Source organism: Musca domestica, unplaced genomic scaffold (assembly GCF_030504385.1).
Source record: "Musca domestica strain aabys unplaced genomic scaffold, Musca_domestica.polishedcontigs.V.1.1 9, whole genome shotgun sequence".
Lineage (NCBI taxonomy): Eukaryota > Metazoa > Arthropoda > Insecta > Diptera > Muscidae > Musca > Musca domestica.
The window spans coordinates 17,973,769-17,997,497 of NW_026712435.1; the positions used below are offsets into that span (position 1 = coordinate 17,973,769).

The following is a 23,729-nucleotide window of genomic DNA, read 5'->3' on the forward strand; positions in this document are numbered from 1 at the left end:
AAATTCTAAGACGATTTAGCAATGTCCGTCCGCCAGGTGAAATCACGCTTGAGTCAAAACGAATTAAGAAAGAAAGTTAACAATTTTCATAGATCAGTCTTTTGTGTTCGAAGATGGGCTATATCGGTCGATATCGTATGACCCGAATATAACGGTACCCCCCGATATTCGGTGTTTTGATGATTTCATTCACATTTTTCAATAGAATTGTCTTTGTGGGTACTTTACCGACTGTAAGAGAATTGTCTATATAGATCCGCGATGTAGAATTCCCCCATATACCGGTACCTCCCGATATTCGCTATTTTGATGATTGTAGCCAACTTTTTTAATGGAATTGAGTTCACACCAGGAGTTGCTTCTGAGTAAGTTTTGTATACCAGCTTTAAGCAGTTTTGTATACCAATATATTTCGATTTAGCATTAGATTTAAAAAATCCAAACTTTGAGTTGAGTTAATCTTGTATTGTAAATCATCGTAAATTCCATGATACAATAAGGAGATAGAACAGCTTCATATAACTACAGAAATACAACCCTGAGCCAATATCCGCTTCCTGTCAGACTCATTCAAAATTATATGCAACAAGTTGTTTTCATTTTTTTTTCATATTTTTCCTTATTTTTAAAATGATTGACTCATATAGCTTGAAAAATGAATGAAATGCTTGGATTTTCTCTCAAAAATATTATCCAAACTGTTTAATCTTTTAATTTCATGGCTGAACTGGTTGGCAGCTATAAAGCGCGAGCCTCAATGTGCGTGTCTTCCAATCATTCGCTTCGAAAATATTTTGTTTTCAAACAATAATCAGCTGGTAGCTGCACCTTTTTATTGTACCATGGTATAATCATGGAATATTTCCGTTGACAACATTCAACTTTAAAAAATTAAAAATGAAAATGTCCTTTGAAATATACGGACAACTTTTATTCAGTATGAAAAAGAAAACAGTAGTTGCTCTATTCCAGAACCTGCAAGAATCTACTCGTTTTGCAGTTTTTGTTCGATATCATAAAGGGAAAATCGGTTATCGTAGTTAAATCTTTCACATTTTTGCAGTTCTGGAACAGACCATCTGTTAGTTTTGCAATTTTTTTCGATATCACATGTCAAAATCAAAGAGGTAATCTCATTTGTCAAATCTGCAAAGGCAACCCTATTTTAGTTTGGCGTCCATCTTTCATACAGGTAGTCGCATTGACACAATTGCCGTCATACCGATTTGGAAATTGAAAATATTGAATGAAAAGTTATTGAAATTTGTAAAAATTGTTGAAAAAAGTATATTATAACAACCTCCGATTAGCGTCGTGTAAGAAAACGTAAAAAATTTGCATATTTTCAAAAACAAATAAAACATTTCAAAATATTTGACATATTAATGTTCCCAAGCCATGGTAGAAGAATATAGGTAGACGCGTCGACACAGCTGCTGGAACAATGAACTGTCAAACCAATTTTGGAATTGAAAATGTTGAATGAAAAATTATTTAAATTTGTAAAAATTGTTGAAAAACGCGAGTTATTATACCCTCCGAATTGCGTAGTATAAGAAAATATTTAAAAATCTACTTATATTTGAAAAAAACATTTAAATTTTTTTGACATATCAATGTATTCTTCTGCCATGTTCCCAAGCGTTGTGCATCGACCTGCATTCTTCTATGTTTAGAAAGAATGGAGGCACCAAAAGAAAAAAATTGTATGTGTGAGGTAGCTTTGTTCTACCTTCTATAATTATGTCATGTTTGTGACTTTTATTTCTGTTGTAATTTAGTGTCTAATTTATATATTTTTGAGAATTTTTATATTTCAAATAGTAATAAAATAATAGAAAAAACTAGACAGTTTTATGCATTAATTTGTAATATCTTTAAAAAATATGATTTTGTGTAAAGTAATATGTGGCACACTGTATGTATGTTGAATATTACTTTCTTTATAATTCGCACAAGTTCATTTTAGTTTGTATAAGGCATTTGAAAAAGAATACGTTTTGCTTGTCGTTAATGGCTCGGGCGACCATGTGCGCCGGGTCCATTAAGCATGCCAGACAAACAACCAACCAATACTAATATAGAACTACGCAGGAGATAGTGCGCAATTTATTATTAATTGGTCGATGTTGTTGCTCTCGTGGAAGTGATCGTGTTCGTTAGCTTCGTTGCCTAAGGGGGCTTGGTTTTATGTTTTTTAAAAGTGTCTTAATTTTCTACTTTGATATTGTATTCTGTCTACCCACTTGCAAATGTGTATTGTTCTGATATGAATATTGATTTTGTTGTAGTCTAGACAACAAGATGTTCAAGAAAAAGAGGTACACATAATATTTGTTAGTTTAATACTTAGAAAAAAGGCAATACAACTCCATGCTATTTTTGTTTTTTATCAGCACGTGGTTTTAACTCAAATGTGACACACAGAGACGTCGATATTTGTTATTTCTGTTTTACTCATTTTTTATTTCTTAAAAATTACCTATGTTTGTTTTGTTTATGTTACAGTAACACAATAAGGGTACAAGTACATAAAAAGCTTGAAGTCATGGCTAGGCATATTAATGTCAAATTATAATGGAAAACGACTACAGGATTTTAGTGTGGCTCTGTAATCCCTTTGTGAAATGTCACAAAATAAGCCTAGCCATGACTTCAAGCTTCTTATGTACTTAGCCCTTAAATGTTTACAATTTTTGAATTAATAAAAGTAAATTTGGCGTTCATATGCAAATGGGTATGCGTTTTTGTGTGAAGTTTAAACCTATTCTTTTAGAAGCGCTTAATTTCATAAAACTACTCGCTCTAAGCTGGGTCCAAGTAAAAACACAAGATACTTTCATTAACAATTTCAGTGTGGTTTCATTAAAGCTGACCGATTTGAACAAAGCGTTGAACACACAACCATGGTAGAATAATACAGGTAGTCGAATCTACACAGGTAATGGGACAATGAGCTGTCAAACTAATTTTGGAATTGAAATTTTTGAAGGAAAAATTATTCAAATTTGTAAAAATTATAAAAAATGCATACTATAACAAACTCCGATTGGGGTCCTATATGCAAATTTTAAAATGTTTGACATTTTAATTTACCCAAGCGTTGATGCATCTATTTGTATTTATTTGCCATGGAATAAACCATGGTAGAAGAATATAGGTAGATGCAAAAACGCTAGGAAACATTAATATGTCAAAAAAAAAATAAAGTGTTTTGTCAAAAATAAGTAGATCTTTATATGTTGTCTTATACCACACAAATCGGAATTGTAATCATATGTATTGTTCAACAATTTTTACAAATGTTGTTGTTGTATATTGTTGACCTCTTATATTTCTATTTTACTTATTTGGTTAATTGCTTGTTTTTTTATTTTTGAATTTTTCCTTTTTTATTCATCCAATATTTCGATTTCTTCCTGAAATCATCTTCAGGGATCTGTTTTACAAAAAAACACAAATTACAAATTGATTTTAACAACATATAATACAATAAATAACATACGTTTTTAAAGTAAAAGCTCGTATATTCAGTTTAAATGTCACTATCAAACTAAGTTTTCTTTCGTCGGTGTTTATGAACTAGGTTTCTGTAAATGTGAGCACAATGGTCTGTATCGGTTTTATAATTAATTCGATTCCAATGTGAATCGTCTTTTGTAATTATTTTCTTGTGCTAATATGTCGACGGCTTTAAGGTTGGATTTATGTCCTGTCCATGTGCAATGGGCAGCTAGAGCAGTCTTCTGTTCGAGAGGCTTGTCACTTTTTTGATCCGACTTATGTCCGGAAAGTCTAGTTTTTAATTTCGTCTTTGTCGTGCCGACATATGCATTTTGGAATACGTCAGCGTCGTCCCCATTACATGTTATCCTATAAACTACATTGCACTTGTCCTTCTTAATTTTTGATTTTGTATTACTAAACATACTGTCGACATTAATACACGATTTAAACGCTAATTGATAGTGGTCCTTATTATAGATGTTTGATTTACAAAGTCTTTCTGATACAAATCGCAATAATTTTTCATTTAAGATTTTCAATTCCAAAATCGGTTTGACAGTTCATTGTCCCAGCAGCTGTATTGATGCGACTGCCTGCATTCTTCTACCATGGAATAAACCATAGCCCAGTTCGAATTTCGAATCACTTACACATATCTTTGGTTTTAATGTCAATCAGCTGATGTTTGTTTATGGGAGATATTTGAGTTAAAGCTTTACCAGACGGAATTTTTTTTACATAAGTACTGTCAATTGTATTATTCATGGGTGAGATGAAAAAACTGCAACCAACTGTTAAAATTATTCCATTATATTGTTTACAAGCGTACAAAAGCATTTTAGTGAGAATTTGCTAGAAAAAACGTTATTCGTGATGGAATTGAAGCGTGATAGTGTGATTTCTTTATATTTGGCTGAAAACCACAAGTTAAAAATGGCTCGTGAGCTGAACATATCGCAATAGTCCATTCGGCAAATATTGAAAAATGAGCTCGGGGTAAACCCATTGAAATTCCAAAAAGTGCAAGAACTTACACCGCAACAGAAAGAAAAAAAACTCAAAAGAGCTAAAGAGTTGCTTCGCTTGGCCGAAAGTGGTGAACTGCCGAATTTGGTTTTCTCCGATGAGAAAACATTCGTTGTCCAACAGTTTGTAAATAAACAAAATGATCGTGTTTACTTGCCAAAGAGATCAGCTGAAAATGTGGTGATGGTGTGGGCCGCCATAACATGGTCGTTAATTGACAGTGGCATCAGAATAAATGCCGAATATTATCGTGAAAATATTCTGGAGGGTGTATTAAAGCCTTGAGCACGCAAACATTTTGACCGCAGACCTTGGACATTCCAACAGGACTCAGCGCGCACCACCCAAGAATGGTTACAAAATGAGGTTCCTCGCTTCATTTCCAGCGCGCAATGGCCACTAAAATCTCCGGATACCAATCCGTTGGACTATTGTGTCTGGAGTATTTTGGAAAGCAAGGTTGGCACTAAAAAATACCAAAGTGTCGATCACCTTAAACAAGCGCTTCGCCGGGAATGGGCCAAAATACCGCAGAGCAACATTCGGGCCTCGTGTGACGGTTTCATTGGCCGTTTGAAGGCCATAATTCGTGCCAAAGGTGACCAATTCGAACAAATCTAAACTTATTCTAAAATTTGATGCTATTTCCGACATTTTTTGCTTTCATTCAATAAAATTAAAAAAAGTGAAAAATTATTGCGTTTGACTTTGTTGAAGATTTGTTATCTCACCCTGTACATATTTCATCACTTTGGCCAAAACTTCCGGCGATAGGTCCTCACACTCTTGACCGATATTGTCTGTAAGAGCTGAAAGAGTCTGAGGCTTGTTGACATAAACTCGCGGCTGCAAAAAGCCCTAAAAAAAGAAGGTTGGAGCGGTCAAATCAGGTGGGTTTATTTTGCACCAAATGCCAATAAAAATCCAAAATACCAAATACCATTTTTACAAATTTTAATAATTTTTCCTTCAAAAAAATCATCAAAATACCGAATATCAGGAGGTACCGATATATGGAGGCTATGCGAAATGCGATGACCCACATATACCAATTTTAAGACGAATCCGTGGAAAAGTGTGGCAAAAATCATAAAAAATCGAATATCAGCAGGTACCGTTATATGGGGGCTATACGAAAACGTGGACCTTGACATGGAAAAGAGTGGCAATTATATAATCAAAATTGGTCGGATGTGCCCAAATTCAGGTATTTTGGATTTTCATTGGCCATTTGGTGCAAAATAAACCCGAAATCGATTGAAGATATATATGGAAGCTATATCCAAATCTAAACCGATGAGGTTGTGTGGTGCATATTACGAATGTGCTTTAGCTTTTAGACTGAATACAGTAGATAGTCTAAAAGCTAATACATCGAATTCGGAGAAAATCGGTTCAGATATAGCTATAACTACCATATATATGTTTCATCCGATTTGGTGTTTAGATCCCTCACATTCGTAATATGCACCCCACAACCTCATCTGTTTAGATTTGGATATAGCTTCCATGTATATCTTCAATCGATTTCGGGTTTATTTTGCACCAAATGGCCAATGAAAATTCAAAATACCTGAATTTGGGCACATCCGACCAAATTCAGTCTAGAAGCAAGTACATCAAATTTGGAGAAAATCGGTTCATATATAGCTATAGCTCCCATATATATGTTTCATCCGATTTGGCGTTTAAGTCCCTCACATTCGTAATATCTATTCGACAACAATGATATTTGGTACCAGACATCTTATACAGCTCGGAAATACCATTGCCAAATTTTATCGTGATCGGCTAAGATTTGGATATAGCTCCCATATATATCTTTAATCCAATGTCAAATTTATTGTGCAAATAATGGCTAATATCAGCCAAATGGAGTGAATTTCGGGTCGTACGTTTCCATTTTGTGGAACTCGGCTCCGTTATATATTTTTTAATATAATCCTTCCCATGCACTCTATAGCAATGTTATTTGGTATAAAAAATAAATATATCTCCGTCAAATTTAGTGAAAATCGATTCAGAATTGGATATGCCTCGCACATATTAGTTCCCTCTAAAACCAAACTGTAAATGCTCTAAAGCCAAATCTTGATAGGCGGTATGATCCACTTCAAATAAATTCTTTTGTTACGGGAGCTCTACTAAATATGCATAGTGGTGTAGGGTATCATATAGTCGGCCCGCCCGACTTTTTTACTTTTCCTTACTGGTATGTTATTGTTCGAATTCAAAATATAAAGAATGACTTTACGGAAACATTAGCGACTTTGGAGTGTACAGCAGCACTAAAGCTGTAACCAGCGATGCTTTCCATGTGAGAAGATCTATTTTTGTATGGTAAATCTGGTTGAGTGAATCCAGATTAAGCAACAAATCCTGACAATGTGGGTAAATCCGTATAACATTTTGTATTTAAACGCGTTATAAGTTTCACAACATAAATTACAGAAAATGCAGAGCTGGATATTATAATTTAAAATGAGGTTACCTTGAATTAATTTTACCATGACCTCAAGGAGGAGGGTATTGGAAGATTTGTGTTCTGAAATATCTCTGGCTAATATACGTCCCTATGCCTGCATGTAGATACAAGCAGTCAAAAAAAAAGAAGCAACTACGCCACTGATTTCTGTGAGTAACCGGCTTGTTTTCATTAATATTGAGTTTTGTGTTCATTTGTTTTATCTCGATTCTGCTTTGTCATTCCATTTCATACAAAGTTTACTTTTTATACAATTCATGTACATGTACGTACACACATTGCTCTTCTGAGCGTGTGTTGTTTATGAGTTTTAGATTTTGCGATAGTGTTGCTTCGATGATGCGTACCTTTGTGTGTGACTTGGAATTTTTTCAGAGAGTTTTTGGACTTGAAGTATTTGGAGTTTAAGAGATGCCAAAGCATAACGAAATCAGCTTTTGTTTGGGCAACAACTAAACTGAAACCGTAATCGCATAATCCAACAATCGGAAATATTGTTGGCTGGCTGAGTGTAATTGTGTGTGTGTCTGGTAGAACGAATTGTGGTGCATCGTAAGGATTACAGCTGCAGATTTGCGAGGAACCAAAACATTTTGTCGTTAACTAAGTTTTGTCTGGCATTAAGACCGCGTGTTCCATGTAGAACGTGTATTTTTGTCAAAAAGAAAACCGAAAAAAAGTCGTTAAAAGACGAAGAGGAAATACAATTTTACAACGAGGAAAAAGTAAGTTTACTTTTTTATTGTTATTATTTCTGTGTGTACCCATACTAATTTGTGTGAGAGTGTGATGCACATTTTTTTTAAATATCAAATTGAGAGTGAACGCTGAGAGTGGAGCATTTGCAATGCAATGAGAATTGTTTGTTTTTGCACACACACGAACACTCACTGTTGCACGTGTTGAGTGTGTAGTTGTGCAGAAACACGTGGTTTCTTCTTCAAGTATGTTCCCAGCAAGCATTTGGAAGTGTGTGACTCACTTCCATTTTAAGATGCCACTTCTGCGACGCTTCTAATCCTATTAAATGCGATAGTATGTACATTTACAATAACAAAACTACTGTTGTCTACTTTCTATCGTCACGTAGTTACTACTTAGTGGCGCCAAGAAAGTTAAAAGAATGTGTCGCGTGTGCAGACACTATCTAGTTACTGCCATCGGATAAAACAGTGATAGTTTGCCATTATTTACGAATTGAACATAAATAAGACTTTATTCTATCTGAGGAATATAAGACACTATGGCGCAGTGGTAAGCATGCCAGCTTTGCTCTCTGAACACCTCGGTTCGATTCCCAATCCAGACATCACATTTTTAAAACGAAAAAAAAAATGTTTGAATATTTCATCTAATAAGTAAGAGTTCTATGTAAATTAACATTGGAAAACGTAACAATAACAATAAAAAAATAATAAATGCTTAAGTCTGGAGTAAAAAAATTTGTTTTTGTTTTTTGTTTTTTCACTTCCAATAACTATCGAGGAAGTGACTTCCACGATTTTTAGAAAACTATCGCGGGCGTGGTTCATCTCTTCCCGAAGGATGATCCTTCCGGGGTGAGAAAGCGATATCAGACGCGATGATTTCAATCGCTTAGGCGTGACTTCTATGTGAGTTGGTGGATAGATTTTGCTTGCTGGGTTGTGTTCTGTCCAAATGGATTTATTGGATATTTGACATTTGTTTATGGTATTTCCTTGACATTCACACTGGTTGGCCGGTGATTACGCCAGATAAGAGAGTGATTAATTTTGGTTTAGTGAAATATTTGTGTTTTTCTTTTGTTGTTTTTGGGGCTAATGTATTTTCAGAACAATTTGCGTTTTCTTCCGTTGCCATTGTCACCCATTACTGTGTATTTGTTTGAGTGTATGTGTATGTTTTGTCCATTTTTATTTATAGCCATCATCTTTTGCGTTTTCGAAAAACGTGAGCTCTTTTTAGCGAATTCTTTAAAAAGATCTGTTGTTTTATATTTCCTCCTATTGACGTAAAGGCACACGCACACACACATGTGTGTATGAATGTTAGAGGCATCTAATTTTTACTGTAACGGCTGTTTTTTTTTTTTTTTTTGAAACACACCAATTATTGGTTAGACCATAAAGGCTAATTTATAGCGAATTTAGATACAAAATTTTATCCGGATACAACATTATCAGGATTTATTAATTTATCCGGATTTATTCATCCAGATTTACCATACAAAAATAGATTTTCTCACAACCGGATCTATTTTTAATCCCGTGCCGAATTTAAATGCTAACGGAAAGCATCACTGGGTACAGTATTAGTACTGCGGTACTCTCCAAAGTCGCAAATGTTTCCACAAAGGCGTGAACAATAACACTTAAAACTGTATTGAATTGGAAGATACAAATTTTTTTCCTTGCAGAAGGACACCCATTTGCTTTTTATACCCTTCGCCATACATAGTATGGAGGGTATATTAAGTTCGTCATTCCGTTTGTAACTCATCGAAATATCGATTTTAGACCTAACAAAGTATATATATTCTTGATCAGCATAAAATTCTAAGACGACTTGTCTGTCTTTTGTCTGCAGGAAAACCAAGTTCGAAGATGGGTCCACGATATATTATAGCCTCCATATAACGGTACCCCGATATTCGATATTTGGGTGATTTTAGCCACATTTTTTCAATTGAATTGCCTGAAATTCTACAAAAGGAGTACTATAATCCCTGGAAGAGAATTATATAGAATAGGTCCATGATATCGTATAGCCCCCATAAAACGGTACCCCCGATATTCAGTATTTGGATGATTTTAGCAACATCTTTTCCGGGATTGTTTTAAATTTGGTATTCAAAGTTCGTAATGCCTGCCTATGACAGGCAGGACCACGTCTTCGTATAGCCCCCATATAACGGTTAGTGTTATTTTTGGACGGAATTTTTTTTTGGAAATTTTTCGAGTCCCTTCAAAATGGTAGAGGGCATTAAAAGTTCGGCCCGGCCGAACATAGCAGCTTTTATACTTATTAAACCCTCCACCTTGAAAAGGAGGGTATATAAAATTTGTCATTCCGTTTGAAACACATCTAAATATTCGTCATAGACGTAGAGCTACAAAATTTAATTTTATTGAGTGAAAGCAAAAAATGCCGGAAATAGCATCAAATTTTAGAATAAGTTTAGATTTGTTCGAATTGGTCACCTTTGGCACGAATTTTGGCCAACGAACCCGTCAGACGCTGCCCGAATGTTGCTCTGCGGTATTTTGGCCTATTCCCGGCGTACCTGCTGATATTCGATTTTTTATTATTTTTGCCACACTTTTCCACGGATTTGTCTTAAAATTGGGTCATAATGGGTTCTAGCTCCAGTGCGAAACATTGTGTATATAGGTCCACGCTTTCGCATAGCCTCCATATATCGGTACCTCCTGATATTCGGTATTTTGATGATTATTGCACACATTTGTCCATGGATTTGTCTAAACATTGGTATTTGCAGTTCTTAATGGGTTTTCGCTCCAGTGACAGAACATTGAATATATAGGTCCATGTTTTCCTATAGCCACCATATAACGATACCCACTGATATTCGGTATTTTGATAATCCTTGTCACATTTACCCACGGAATTTTTCCAAATTTGGCATTTAAGACTCGCAATAGATGACAATCCTTCAAAAATACAGGTGGTCGTATTGACACAGCTGCTGAGACAATGAACTGTCAAACAAATTTTGGAATTGAATTTTTTGAAGGAAAAATTATTCAAATTTGTAAGAATGGTAAAAAATGCATATAACATATACAATACAATTTTAATTATTTTTGAAAAAAAAAAAAAACATTTTAAAATTTTTGACCCATCAATGTTCCCACGCGTTGATGCATCTACCTGTATTTCAATTTTTTTGATATATCAATATTCCCAAGCGTTGATGCATCTACCAGCATTCTTCTACCATGGCATGTACTTTACTCATGTATTTCACAACTAAAAAGTCGTCCATGTATCACACGATCTGTGCAACTTCTACATATGGAAAATTTGACAATACATATGTAAAAAACATTTCGTCTGATAGACACTTAACCTTGTAAAGTAAAGTTATCGCGAATGAAACCATAGACAATAAAGGTATAGACAAAAAGGTTTTAAAATTTACACCTTCCGGCAGATGTCACTATGGTTGATCTTGGGCCAGTAAAGTCACTCAGGGCTAGTGAAGTCAATCGACTTCGAAAAAAATTTATTCTTTTTTCTGCTATTTAAGTTCTATATTTTAATATTTCACGACATAGTCGGATAATGTAAATGTAAACAAAGTCACTATTTCATCTTGGATTGATAAATAATAATAAATCATAAAAATATTCAATATTTTGTATTTTGAGAGAATTGAGTGAATAGAATATTGAATATTTAAGCAATTTTTTCGAAGATAACAGATGAGACCACTTTTTAGTTATACATTTATTTGTCTATGATGAAACCAGACACAAACAAAGTGTGCCCTGTTTTCACAATGTGAAATGTGACATTTTTATTTTCCTAGCTGTGATATACAATGTTGACAACAGATAAATGTGTCTCTTTAAAACCGTTTCCTCTCTTTCTATTACAAGTTGAAATTGCCTCTTAAATATTGCTGATGCCGCTCTTTAGGCATCAAAGGCATAAAAAGAGAGTAAGCATCCGATTATTGCATTGCATTTTAGTATTAGCTGAGCACAGCATTATTGTTTAACAATTTCTTTTCTGTTTTTATTCTATTTTTTTGTTCAATTTATTACTTTTATTGCCGTACATCTGTGTTGGTTGTTGCAGTAGTGGCAGAGTGTAAAAAGTGTATCTCTGAACTTGATGTGATGGACTAGAATACAAAAACAAAAAAAAAGTCAAAATACTACCTTGCTGCCACAACGGCGGCGACGCCAAACAAACAACAAACACAATATCTCTGCTGGTTGTACTCGATTGGTCGTATCGTTTGTTCGCATTTCATTTTCATAGTACTATTACGGATACTTGTGGCGTTCTGTGGCTATAATTTTTATGACCATTGGTCAAGCTATCATCCATTCAGTACGGCGAATATCTAAACACTGTGTAAACAAACAAAAAACGCCGCCGCAAACAGTTTGGCTTCCTTCGTGTCCCTTTGTCAAATATAAACGTTCTTTCGTGCGTGCGTGCGTTGGTTCGTTCATTCGCTTGCCTACGTGGTGTGTGTGTGTTAGTAAATTGAAAATCGAAATTTGCGTTTGGCTCGTTATTAAATTGTTTAAAAAACAGCAAATTGTCAGTTGTTTGTTATTGAACTTATTTAGTGGAGGTCATGTCTGTTGTCGGGCCGTATTGAGAACAAAAACGTGTTTCAAATTGATTTTTTTTGCAATTAAACAAAGGATTATAGCTAATAAAATGCCTGGCGACCGTTTGAATGACGAGGATGCGAATGGTGCGTTAACAATTTGTTTTAATTTTATATAATCTTATTTTGCTGTCATTATTTATTTACATTGTGTGTATGAAGGTAGTTTTGTTGTGTATACTCGTATGGCATTTGTTTAAAACGACGGTGTCTCTTTAGATTGCTAGTTTGTTAGACGCATTTCCTAGTTATCCTTGTGTGGGTGTTTGGCGCGTTAAAAAGGATTCCTCACCCTAGCCTTGTCATGAGAGGAAATGCATTTTCCATAACTGCATCATTCTGTATTTGTGGGAGAGAGGCAGAAGCTTCGGCTCTACTTTGTAGATGTCACTGTGACATAATACATTTCATTGGTTTTCAACAACAAATGAGATATGATTTCTTCTCTTGGATTCTCTGCTTAAGAGAAGCATTGTTTTGCCGTTACATTATAACGGTTTAAACAGCGGTGCTCAAAACCGTGTTCTAGAACATGAGTCGAAAAAGAGATAATTTAAGGGAAAATTAAAATTCAGTTTTTTTATATTTTACAATTCTTTTTAATTGTTTTTAAACATTAATGTCTGCCAAAATAATTTATAAAGCAAATGGATAAAAAATATTTGTATAAATAATGATTTAATACTGTTTTGTTCTTGATTTAAATAAGCAAAGAGAAATTTGACTGGAAAGAGATATTTTTTCTTGAGCACCGCTGGTTAAAACAGCGCTGCTCAAAAACAAGACCTCGCTCACCAGTCCAATTTCTCTTTGTTTATTTATACCCTCCACCCTAGTATAGAGGGTATATTAAGTTTGCCATTCCGTTTGTAACACCTCGAAATATACATTTTAGACCCCACAAAGTACATATATTCTTGATCAGAGTAAAATTCTAAGTCGATTTAGATTATGTATATTATGTCTGCAGGACATAATGACTTTTGATATGTCCACGTTTTGGTATAGTCTCCATATAATTGCACCTACCTGTTTTCGGTATTTTGGTGATTTTAGCGACATCACCGGAATTGTTTCAAATTTGGTATTTGAAGTTCGTAATAAATACTAAAGCCTATGACAGGAGATTGTCTGTGCAGGTTCACGTCTTCGTATAGGTCCCATACAACGGTACCTCCCAATATTCGGTATTTTGATGATTTTAGCGACATTATTCACCGGAATTTTTGAAAATTTGGTATTTGAAGTTCGTTATGGATACAACAGCTTATGACAGAAAAATGTCTTTGCAGGTCCACGTCTTCGTATAGCCCCCATATAATGGTACCTCCCTTTTTCGGTATTTTGATGATTTTAGCTACATTATTCACCGATTGCCTATGCAGGTCCACTTCGTCGTATGGGCCCTAAAATAATGGCTACATTCGGCATTTTTTAAAATTTTAACAGAATTTTTAAAGGATTTTATTCTTTTGAAATCTGCCAAATTCGTTCCAAATGGTGGGGGTATTAAAAGCCGAATTTACAGTTTTTTTAATTGTTAAATAATCAAAAAACCAGTGTTAAAGTATAATTTATACCTTTTTTTGTAAAAATTCGCTTTATTAATAATTTTGGACAACATTCAAGTTTAAAAACAATTGAAATTAATGGATACAATTTTTCTTTTCTCTTAAATAATCTTTTTTTGGACTCACTGTGATGAGCAGTGCTGGTTAAAATTACTAAGAGTCTTGCTCTCTATGTTTTATTTCTCTTTCCTAAGAGTTTTGTTGGGCACGAACCTGTTAAACATTTTGTGCAATTTGTTTTTTTCTCTATTACTTTTCTTTCTTATCTCCGCTATTTAATTTGTTTTTAATCAGACAAAGGTTGCCAACCTTTTGTAATAGGTTTGTTTGTTTTTATTTCGACTGTGCCATAACCAAATCGTTCAGGGACTGATAACACTTGTCATCGCCGCTCTTATGCTGTGATGCCGTTGTCTGTTGGGGTTACCAATGAAGCCATGAATTGTTGTTACAGACAGTAAAAATGACATATCATTATCAGTTTGTTTTTCACAATTCTATAAAAATTGAAAATAATTAATGAGACCAACAACACCAAAATGGCTAGCAACAAGATTTATTATTGTAAAATATGACGTAAATTCAAAGGATCAAATGCATAAGGTCACCATCGACAAATAGTAGATTAAATGTAAGGTTGCTGAACATTTGAGTGGCAAAATATCTCTTCGGATGCAATTTTGTTTTGTCTATGCAATCCAATCATGTCCCATTAGTTATTTTTTTAACGAAATGTGGAAAATGAGATTGACATAATACCATGCTCATATTGAAGATTTATATCCGGATTAAATGCTTAACAGTATGTTTACAATAGAGCTCTTTTGCGGGTTAATCCCCTATGGAATCTGCCATGCATCCACTGCGTTTACTAAGTCCTGTAAATTGTAAACGTACTATGAAATGTCTCTTAAACCTTCAATATTTATAATTCTTGGAGACTTTTGCCCTTACAAAATACCTTTATTTTACCTGTTAGAAGTTGTATAGCCAGTTGAGGCTCTTTGTAACAAGTAAAAAACGTTATGTTCGACTGGGCATTTTTTTATATAAAATTATCTGAATTCAAACGTATTACACATTAAAATGCAAATACCAGTAAAACCGGGTGGATAACGCTGTTAAAGTTTTCAAAAAACCATAAAGAGGCTGAGGCCGTAGCTATACCAAAAGTGGGAACCTCCATAGACAATTTTATACTTCAAGGATTGTCATCTACCAAATCTTCTTGAATACCAAATTTGAAACAATTTCGTGGGTAAATGTGACTAGGATTATCAAAATACCGAATATTGGTGGGTAACGTTATATGTGCGCTATAGGAAAATACCGAATATTGGTGGGTAACGTTATATGTGCGCTATAGGAAAACGGGGACTTAAATATTCAATGTTCTGCCGCCGGAGTTAGAACCAATTATGAACTACAAAAATCAATTTTTAGAGAAATCCGTGGAAAAATGTGGCAAAATCATCAAAATACGAAAATGTTTCGCCATCGGCGCGAGAACCCATTATGACATACAAATACAAATTTTTAGAGAAATCCGTTCAAAAATGTGGCAAAAATCATCAAAATACCGAATATGAGGAGGTACCGTTATATAGGGGGACCTATGCATACAATGTTCCACTACCGGAGCTAGAACCCATTACGAACTACAAATACCAATTTTTAGACAAAGCCGTGGAAAAATGTGGCAAAAATCATCAAAATACCGAATATTGGGAGGTACCGTTATATGGGGGTTATACGAAAACGTGGACCTACACATACAATGTTTCGCCATCGGAGCTAGAACCCATTATGACCTACAAATACCATTTTTTAGACAAATCCGTGGACAAATGTGGCAAAAATCATCAAAATACTGAATGGTACTGTTATATGGGGGCTATACCAAAACATGGACCGATATATCTCATTTTCAATATCAACCATCCTAGACACAATACAAATTGTTGTGCCAAATAATGATCATAAATATATATACTTTATGGGGTCTACGATGAATATTTAGGGATGTTACAAAATGACAATAGCTAATACTACACATTTAATCAGCTAATCCACAGATGATCGATATTTGGAAAATTCACACTAATTTATATCTTATAATCTAATGACTAATAGGGTAGTTCACATTAAATCATACATCGTTTTAGAACACTGCCTACCCATTTCTAATGATATCCCGAAATATAACATTTTGGCCACCAACCATGATAAAATTGTATTTCAGCTCGAAATTTGACCTTACTCCCAAATTCCATAATTTGTGCAAAGTTCTTATAAAAATTTGAAAACGAAAAGAAATGGACATGGCAAGATTATACAAAGTAATCAAATTGTTCCAGAACTGCAAGAATGTAAAACTTTTTACCACAAAAAAACCGATTTTTCCTTTATGATATCGAAAAAGGTGTAAAAATAGTCGATTCTTGCATGTTCTGGAACAGAGCAATTGTAACCATGGTCATAGCAATCACCTGTAGTGGGATTCTCTAACACATTTTTTGAGTTACCGAAAAATATTGCCGATCCCAGTACCCTGGCCCGCCTTATATCCTTCTGTATATAGTCCAAACAGTTTACAGATAGTCGCTACCGACTCAGGAGTCCTTATCAGCACACAGTTTTCTGTACATACCTATTTCTACTTATCTAGAGTAGACCATATTTTTCCATAATGAAATTGATGTTTGATTGTTATTGACACATTATCGATAACGCCTCTACGCAAACAACCATAAAATGTCTACGTAATTATTAATTGTCACCACCTCCGGCTCCCACTTGTTTCCATGTCTCTGGATGTGTCTTATCTTGTTATTATTTTGCCGGCATTTTGAAGTATTATTGTTTGTTTTATTTTATCATCGTTGTGTCATCTCTAAGAGAAATCGTTAAAGAGAATTGCCAAACAAACGTGAGGTTATGTTTTGCTGAATTACACAAAAGGTTTGAAAACTTTTGGTTTTTGTTTTAGGTATTAATAAAAAGTAAAAAAAATATAACAACTTTTGTTTACTCCGGAAAGGTCAACATGCGCAAATGAGAAATAACATTCCATATCATGCCAATATAAAAATAAAAGAGAACGTTAAGAGGAAAGAGAGATGCGTGCTAGGGACTTACTATAATGTAAAGAGGTTACAGGTTGCATTTGGTCAATATATGTGACATTTTTTATGCTTATAATAACCAAACTCAAAATTAATAGTAAAATTAAGAAGTTAAAGTCATTTCAAAAAAGACTATCCATCTCTGCATTTTCCGTAATTTACTTTGTCAAATTTCACTTAATAAAAAACAAGTTCCCCTCTCTGGTTTCTGTGTATACAATGCATTTATAAACATAAATTTTGACAATAAGATGTTGTCAAATGAATAATTCTGAAAAAAAAAAAAAAATGAATCATATGATGGCATGACTTTACCTTCTTAATTCTACCATGGTTGATATTAAAAGTAGATCATTTAATTTCAATATATTATATAATTCTTAATTTTTTAACATTTTTTCTTTAACACCAGTCAAAACTCGAATAGAATAATTAAACAAAAATGGATATTTTATTCCTTGAACTGTTTTTATCCTCTTTAAAAGCTCATGTCGGGTAGCATCTCTCCTTGTAAAATGTATCTTAATATTAATTTATTGTCGACAAAAATCGATAACTTTAAAACACAAAATTGTCATGTAAAAAGTGAAATAAAAGCCAACAACACTTGCTGTGTTTCAAAACTGCATATATAAATTTAAAACTTTTTACTACGATAACCAATTTTTAATTTATGATATCGAAAAAATTACATAACTAGTATATACTAAACAGTTCTGGAACAGAGCAACTGTTTTATCGCTAAGTCTCAGTAACTATTGTTATCGCTAACTTTGCGACAAATTTGGTTAATTACCGAAATTACAAGTTCCAGATGTCCCAGAACTGCAAGAATGTAAAACATTTTATTACGATAACCGACTTTTCTTTATGATATCGAAATAATTGAAAAATTGTTGTTATCGATAACTTTCGTTAATTCTTGGTCTGATCCAGAACCTGCAAGAATCTACTAGTTTTGCAATTTTTCCGATATTATAAAAGGAAAATCGGTTATCGTAGCAAAACTTTTACATGATTGCAGTGCTGGAACAGACCATCTGTTTACTTTTTGTTGATATTTTCTTCCAGAACTAGTTAGAAAACATTTTACTGCTGTAACCATTTGTATATCCTCCACCATTTTTATACCCTCCACACAGTCATTATTTGACGTAGATCTTCCAAGTTTTGGTAAACCCGCCATATAACCGTACCTCCAAATATTCGGTGTTTTGACGATTTTTGCGGATTTGTCTAAGAATTGCTGTTTGTAGTTCGTAATTGGATGGTTGGTTTTGAAAATGAGATAAATCGGTTCATGTTTTCGCATAGCCCCCAAATAACGGTACCTTCTGCTATTCCGTATTTTTATAATGCCACATTGCCACATTTTTCACGGATTTGTCTAAAAATTGGTATTTGTAGTTCGTAATGGGTTATAGCTCCAGTGGCGAAACATGTATGTATTGGTTCACGTTTTTGTATAGCCCCATATATAACGGTTTTGGCATATTTTTCAACGAATTTGTCTAAAAATTGGTATTTGTAGTTCACAATGGGTTCTAGCTTCAGTGGCGGAACAGAGTATATGTAGGTCCACGTTTTTCTTTTTAAGAATATTTGGTAGCGACCAGAGGGCTGCAATGAGTATGATTGAGTAGGCTTGATCACACACAGTGGAAATACAATCAAATCCAATCAGTCGGTCAGATGCAACATGTTCATTCGAGTTATTCAAGCCAAACGAAAACGTTGTGATCAAACATGTATTGATCGAAGTTTTGTGATCGCAATCAAACAGCTCACATGAGTTATTTGTTTACGAACTTATGTTGAATTGTTCATAACGGGTCGATCATCTATGATGAGTCTGATCGGTTTTATTTATCCTAGATAAGTGAGTGATTTGATTTGATCAAAACACAAATGTTCGAATTTGAGCGAAATCATGATTGTAATTTTACTAAGGATTTCATAACTAAAAGATGTCCCCATTAAAGAAATTGGTACAAATTATATTTAATAAGCATACAATTTTTCATTTTATTTGGGTTTTTGGTATGCTAGACTTCAGTAACTTATTTGAAAAAAAAAAAAACAAAATTAAATTTTTTAATAAAGAAACACATCATTGGTATTTAGAAAACTAAAAATGTTTAAATATTTTTTTATTTTACAATATTGGTCAAGATTTTTCACAAACTTCGACCTTTTCGTTTACCTACACCTGTGTAGTTTCTACTTGCAACAATTTCGGTCGCACCATCACAATATTGTTCCATTTCAAATATTAAAAAAGTCAAAATAAACTGTCCCAACTTGATTAAATGGTTGAATAAACAATGACGCCGAGCGAACTCGATTCAAAGAAGACAATCACGGTTGTGATTGCTCATTTACATTCATGTTTCGATCAACTCATGTTGCTGAACACATCAAACCGTCTCGAACGCTCATGTTTGACTGTGAGTGAAGTGATTCAAACTGAGCGTTCGATTCGATCAGAAGCGAAAACGGTCATTTCATTCAGATCAAACTAAACGACTGCATCAACAAAAATCATGTAAGAAACCGAGTATGCTTGAATTTTTGCATAGTCGTTGCAGCCCTCTGGTAGCGACCTCACCCACTTTATGTTTTTTTTTTGAAAATGGTCTTACTGGTATTTGTGGTTTAAAGGGGAACACGTTTGAATTCAGATACTTTTATTTAATTTTTTTTTCCCAATGGTGGAGGGTATTAAAAGTTCGGCCCGGCCGATCTTAATGTTTTTTACTTGTTTCTTTATGATGCGGAAAAATAGCACTATTTTGCAGACCTTGGAACACAACTTGTACTATTTAAAATATAGTAAAAGAGTGATTCCAATATCGGTCTGCAAGAAGTGATTTACCCAGAATATCTGAGAACGGATATCTAATAAAAATCGATCTCAATTAATTAAAACTCCACTTTACAGACATTACTTGTTTGAGCCACTGTATTTATAGCTGCATTAGCAACTCTCTAATTTTAGAAACACACATTGTTTCAATAGGTTTTTCGAAAACCATAAACCCATAAAACATTGTTATTGTCTCCTAAAGGAATTGCGTCTGTTTTTTTTTTTTGTAAAAAGAGAACAATGGCAATCCGAGAATAAACCTTTTTTTCTTTTGAAAATTCAAATGTTACCTGCCAACTAATGAGCATGACAACGACTCTTTCAATCAGAGTCTCTTCACAATAGTAGTCTCGTTTAAGGGAATTATTCAATATTATGAGAGTGTGTGTATGTGTGTGTTTGAAAAGAGAACTGAGCGTTTGAGAATGAGAACAATTTGTTGCTTTTTTCTGTGTGTTGATTGGCTGTTCTGTTGCTGTGTGTGTGAGCGTGTCTACATTTCTTTTCGTTTCCCTATATTATTTTTTTGTAATAAAAACTTGTACTCGTAGATTGTGTGATGCCAGTTCGATCTGCTAATCCGATACGCGCAAAAAGTTTGATACGCGACAATTTGGAGAAACAAGCCAGCACATTAAATTCATTACACTCCAGAATGCCAAACATTAAAGTGTTTTCGGGTACATCGCATCCAGATCTGGCCCAAAGGATTGTCGACCGTTTGGGTATCGATTTGGGCAAAGTGGTCACCAAGAAATTCAGCAACTTGGAAACATGGTGAGTACAAAGTAAAAAACCAAAAAAAAATAATAAAGAGAAGGGTTAATAAAAAATAAAATAATTAAATAAAAAAGGTGAATGTGAAGGAAAACAAAGTGTAAAATAATTAAGCAGAATTGAATTGAAAAAAAAAAACAAAAAACAGAAGAAAACAAAGCATTTTCTCTTTGAAAAAAATCTATTGAAATTTTAAAACAATTGTGTTTTAAATTAAATAAAATGGAAATTGTGTGATGTCACAAAGAAAGAAGAACAAGCAAAAAACCAGAAAAAAGTGAGACAAAAGAAACACGTGAATTTAATTTTGTTTAATTTTTCGATGTGTGAATGTGCTTGTGAGTGGTTATTTTTTTCTCCTGGGGTGTCCATATATTCCAACCTACTATACACATGGAAAGCACATGCCTGCCTCCACATTCCATAATAATGTGGGCATCCATCGTTCGTTCATTCAAGGTGTCAATTGCGTTGTGTGTCTAACGGAAATTCGGTTTCAAAACACGGGAACCGAAATCTGGTTTTACAACCAGTGGTTGTCTGTTGGCCAGTCCTACACATGTAATAAGGCAGCCAGCCAGCCAGCTAACATTGGCAACGATAAGAATTTCAAGGATGTCTGTTGCCCTTGTCAGCTGAAAACTTGGTTTGGTATCAATAGGTACATATCACCAAATCGTGGTGGGGGAGAGTGAAGAGCAAGGAGTTGGTGCTAAGTATTTATTTTCTTGCCTTGGTTGTCGTGCAGCTGAAAATATTGATTTCATTCATAAGTTGCTGGCTGCGCCAAACATTCAGTCCAATGACTGTACCTATATTTCATAACAATGTTTAGATTTTTCTTTCTGCCATTAAGACAAAGTAGAATGGATACTGATGTTTTCTTCCCTACTACCTACATACATTCCGTCGTGTACAGAAAACATATGATTGAAGAATAAAGAGCCAGCGACAGCCACTTAAAGAGCAAGCGGCAGCAGGGACCGAATCCGACTGACAATCATGTTTTCTTGTTGCCATTGTATTTACTACTATTAATTCAATTAGCATATCGACTACAGCGACTGGCCAAAATGGGCCAGACGAAATGTGTGCTGGAGAGGAGGGCCAGCTATAACAGAGGCTGTTTATTGTTACTTAAAGAAATTGTGTTAAAATTGTTGCCTGGAGTTTTAACACCCTCCGCTTGCTAATAATAACAATGGTCACAATAATACAAAATCATGTGGTTAATTTACTAAATAACCTAAATTTGTATAATTCCTTGACAATGTGTATTGCAGCATTTCCTTGAGGGGGGCACAAAAAACATCAAAAAACACGCACACATAATTTAGAGGTTATAAAATATATATTTTTCCATTCTTTTTTTTTTTGCAAATTCAACGCAGTAGTAATTTTTCTTTCTCGTAGTTTTTATTGTGTGCTTGTTTTAACCCACAACAAAAACACAAACAATTCCAATGTTCTCATCTACTCTCTGAAGCGCTCTTAATATCTATTTGCGCGCGCATTATTTGTTTCTTTAGTAAACAGAGTGCAGTACAAAGAGTACTCTCACATGACTGGTAAAATATCTCTCATTCTTTTCAAAAGGTATATTCTCTGACAAAAAGATAAAGCTCTCATTAAAAAATAAATCTTCTGTTTGTTTTGTTAAACAAAAGTGCGATAAAAGTATGAATGAAAATATTAACAAAAAAGTGGAGAAAAGAAAAATAAGGAAAGGGAATATTGGTATCAAAAAGAATGAAGGAAAAATACAACACTCTGTGATGTGTTTGTGTGTGTGTGCGTTTAGTTGTTGCACTTGCAACGGTAGTTTGTCATAATTTCAGTAGACTGCACGGATGATGGAGAAATGTCACAAGTGTCAATGACAATAAACGAAGAAAACAGTGATGCCATATATATTTAAATAGGGATGGCCATTAAATCATTATAGAAAAGTATAGGCCCAATTCACACGTGGGGAAAGTGAATGGGAAAGAAAAGTGAGTTTTGTTGGAAATGGGGGAATTTCACAAGGCAAATATCACTTTTGCTTAGGATAGCTTTTCAAAAAATTAATTTTTCCTAACGCCAAGCTTGCAATGTGTGAATTGGGACTGCATGGTTTGATGACGTTTATATTGGGTCTATTTACATAAAATCATTTATACCCTCCACCATAGTATGGAGGGTATATTAAGTTTGTCATTCTGTTTGTAACACCTTGAAACATAAATTTTAGACCTTGCAAAGTATGTAAGTATGTCGTCCGTCTGTGAAAATCACTCTAGCTTCCGAACGAAATGAAGTAGGTTGATAAAATTTTACCCAAATGTATATTTTTGTATTGAGAATGGGCCATGTAGGTCCACGTTTTGATATAGCCTCCATTTTAGGGTAACTCCCTAATTTTGGTATTTTGTTGATTTCGGTGAAATTATTCACCGGAAATTTTTCAAATTTGGTATTTAAAGTTCGTAATGGATACTACAGCCTATGACACGCCTTCGTATAGCCCCCATATAACAGCACCTCTCGATATTCGGTATTTTCGTGATTTTAGAGTCTTATTTACCGGAATTGTTTCAAATTTGGTATTTAACATTCGGTATTTTTAAGATTTAAACAGCATTTTAAAAGGTTTTTTTTTTTAATTTGCCAAATTTGTTCCAAATGGTGGAGGGTATTAAAAGTTCGGCCTCGCCCAACTTACATTGGACATTTTTCTCTACGTAAATCCTAACCTTATTTACACGGACATTTATATTACGCGTTTTATCATTTATCGTCATTTATTTGACCTATATTCGAAGGAATATAGAAGGAATAGTTAATGTCAACCAGGCAAAGAAATAATTAAAAATTAATGAAAAATCAAAGTATCACACTATATTTGCCTCTTCAGATTTTTTTTTTAAGCAAGAAACACCTAAATTCAAGCGGTATGATAATACCAAACCACATCCTCCTAGTTGTATAACTCATGTCATGTTCCAAACACTCGCAGAAAAATTTGAAAACCCCCATG

The 23,729-nt window shown here is 34.1% G+C and overlaps 1 protein-coding gene across 6 annotated transcripts in view; it reads left to right on the plus strand.

Moving 5' to 3' along the window:
* Positions 1–7,436: 7,436 nt before the first annotated feature.
* LOC101893257 (ribose-phosphate pyrophosphokinase 1) overlaps positions 7,437–23,729 on the plus strand; it is a 43,751-nt gene continuing 27,458 nt past the window's right edge. The window contains exons 1-2 of one of the 6 annotated variants that reach the window (XM_005183827.4): positions 7,437–7,743; positions 20,485–20,710. In XM_005183827.4, coding sequence (XP_005183884.1) covers positions 20,493–20,710 — 218 coding nt within the window. In that variant the 5' untranslated portion in view covers positions 7,437–7,743; positions 20,485–20,492. Of the gene's footprint in view, positions 7,744–11,963; positions 12,459–20,484; positions 20,711–23,729 lie in introns of those variants that run through there. The other 5 variants (XM_005183825.4, XM_005183828.4, XM_005183829.4 and 2 more) reach the window with 5 other exon arrangements.